This window comes from Fusarium odoratissimum (genome assembly GCF_000260195.1).
Source record: "Fusarium odoratissimum NRRL 54006 unplaced genomic scaffold supercont1.231, whole genome shotgun sequence".
Lineage (NCBI taxonomy): Eukaryota > Fungi > Ascomycota > Sordariomycetes > Hypocreales > Nectriaceae > Fusarium > Fusarium odoratissimum.
In genome coordinates, this window is record NW_022158917.1 from 1 (window position 1) to 2591 (window position 2591).

The window sequence follows — 2591 nt, forward strand, 5'->3', positions numbered from 1 at the left end:
CAGCCACTTTCATATTGGGTAGTTGGCCGTCATCTCCGGCTCGACTCCACATGTCCGTATAGAGCGTATTTAGATCTGAGGGCGTCTGCTCCAGACGCTGTTGGAGTACCTCCATAGTTCGGTAACCTTGACGGATGGCCCGATTCAAGCGATCTACAACCAGAGTGACCCATAGAAACACGCCTTGAGCCCTTTCCACAGTCTTGAGTATGAGTTGATCTCGATCGCGACACCCTAAGCCACAAATATCTAGCCGTTCACGGATGAAAAGGGTGATATCGGGATTGTTCAACAGGTGAATTCTGAGTCGAGATACATCTTCGAAAAAGGAGCCAAAAGCATGCTCCTCCCTGCTTGATGCACATATCTTCACATTCTTGAGTTTCAGGAGTTTATGAATGACCCCTGAATGGGTCCAGTCAGGGTGAAGCAGATTTCCTAGATCTTTGGCCTCGTCCAAGCCGTCTAAGAATATGCAAAAGTCTTCAGGGGAAGCTTCCAGCACCCAAACCAGGGTTTCTGTCAACTCATGGAGACTCCAGTCTGAGTGGCTTGCCTTGTGCTTCGTGGAAGGCTGGGTTGTGTACAACTTCTGACAAAGGCTTGGCATAGCAGTCAAGACCTGATGGAGTAGCGACAACACCATGCCTTTTACAGTTTGTTGCAACAGCTGGCCTGGCTTCCAGAAGAAGTGTGTGAGAATCTGGATATCGGTGCGCCATGCTTTGAGTTGGCCCATCGTTAGATCGTTGGAAGCAAGAAACTTCATCAGAGAGCTTTTCCCTGATGCTGGTTTGCCACTGATCCAGAAAAGATTTAAATCTGATTCTAGCCAGCATGAGACACAGTCGAAACCAGGCTCTTTGGCGTTTGCAGCAGAAATTTCAGAACCGCGGTCACCTATTTCGCTAGACTTGGTGTCTTCCGGTACCTGATCATCTTGCTCTGACCCACTAGACGAGATAGCATTCAAATGCAGTGAGGTATGTCGATCAAAAATCCAAGCGAAGGTTCCAGGATAATTGTCTGATATATGATTCCTTCGGCCGTTCATTTCTGGAAACCGTAGACTTGATAGAAGTTGCTCCTGTTGCTTCTCTAAACTTTTAACCTGCTCGCGCGCGAGCAGCTCTCGACGTAGATTATCGAGCGACTGAGAAACGCTCTGCAGGACCGAATCCTCCGCCGACCCTATGCGGTCTCCAATGACCTTTTGCGACGTTGCGTGCTCTTCGACAAGCCGATTACTTACATCGGAAGATAAGTCTGTCAGTAGTTCTGAAACCTTTGCGGAGCTGTCTCCCAGTCGTGAGATGATGACTTGCAAGGCCCCATGAACATGCTGAAAAGATCTCAACGATGTGAGCTCGGCGGCTTGAGATTGGCTGCAGACTCGATCCAACAGGAGGCTTTGCAAGAGCTGCTCGTGCCGTTGGAGATTGCTTTCGACGCCTTGAAGTTCCTTTCCACGCCACAGTGCGGTTGCGCTTTTCTTCGAGGCAGCCAACCTGCCATGGAACCCTCTCTTTGACTTATCATCCACATGTAGTTTGGAAAACTGTTGCTGCAACTCGTCCACGCAATCATGGATCTGTTTTCCAACATCAACGATCTTCTGCTGCTCCTTAGTCAGTGGCCTCATTTGTGCGGCAGTTTGATTCATCTCATCGAAAGAAGCCTTCGCATTTCTTAGATATGAGTCTAAGTTTGGGTCAGGAGCTCGGCCATCGCGAATGTTACGATAGACATGGATAGAGTCCTTGGCAAAGGTTAGGATCTGCATCGCGTTGCAGAGGATGTCAACTCCGAGGAGGGCAGCTTCAGCGCCAGACATTGCAACGTCGTTCTTCGGTTTGAATGTGATTATTCGAGAACAGTTGGGCTGAGGGAGAGATGGGGATGAGAAGTTCAGCTGAGCTGCGATGCGGGGTTGCATGAAAATGAGGCTACAGGATCAGGCTGAGGAAGCATAAAGCTCGTTGGTCAACGACTGATAGTTGCATATCTGTTATGCAAACACCATTTCGGTAATTGAATATTGTGCAACGATATGAGAAAGCTTCCTACGCTAACTTTGGTTGGTATACCGATAATTATGGCTATTAATATTTCAACGCCACGTAAACATTGCTAATATAATGATGAATATCCAGTCGTAGGTTCTCAAACGAGTATCATTCTCTCCAAGATTCAGGTTCTTTTCTTTAGGGTGCAAATAAGCCCATGTTGCTGTACGAACCAACGGTTCGATGTTCGCCACTCAGCCTTAGGATCCTCCAACTTGATAGTATACCTCCTAAGTAACTGCGGCATCACCTTATGCATTTCTATCAGACTAATATACTTTCCAATACAAGTTCGCAAACCTGCGCCGAAAGTCAAAAAGCTATTTTCCATCTTGGAGAGTAACTCCGCGTCTGCAGTTAACCAGCGCTTAGGAATGAAGGATTCAGGGTCCTTATACACTCTGGGGTCCAAGCTAAGAACCCATAGGTTAATGCCGATGACTGTGCCTCCAGGAATGAATTGACCCTATATCTCTGCGCCCTGGGGCGGGACATGTCGCTCCATGAGGAGCCCGATAGAGGGAT

General features: G+C 47.9%; 1 protein-coding gene across 1 annotated transcript; it reads right to left on the bottom strand.

Moving 5' to 3' along the window:
- Positions 1-527: 527 nt before the first annotated feature.
- Positions 528-839, bottom strand: FOIG_16844 (uncharacterized protein; the record flags this gene model as incomplete). Its single annotated transcript, XM_031218323.1, has 1 exon — positions 528-839. The coding sequence occupies one exon, from the start codon at positions 837-839 to the stop codon at positions 528-530; it is 312 nt and encodes a 103-aa protein (XP_031051963.1).
- Positions 840-2591: the final 1752 nt, after the last annotated feature.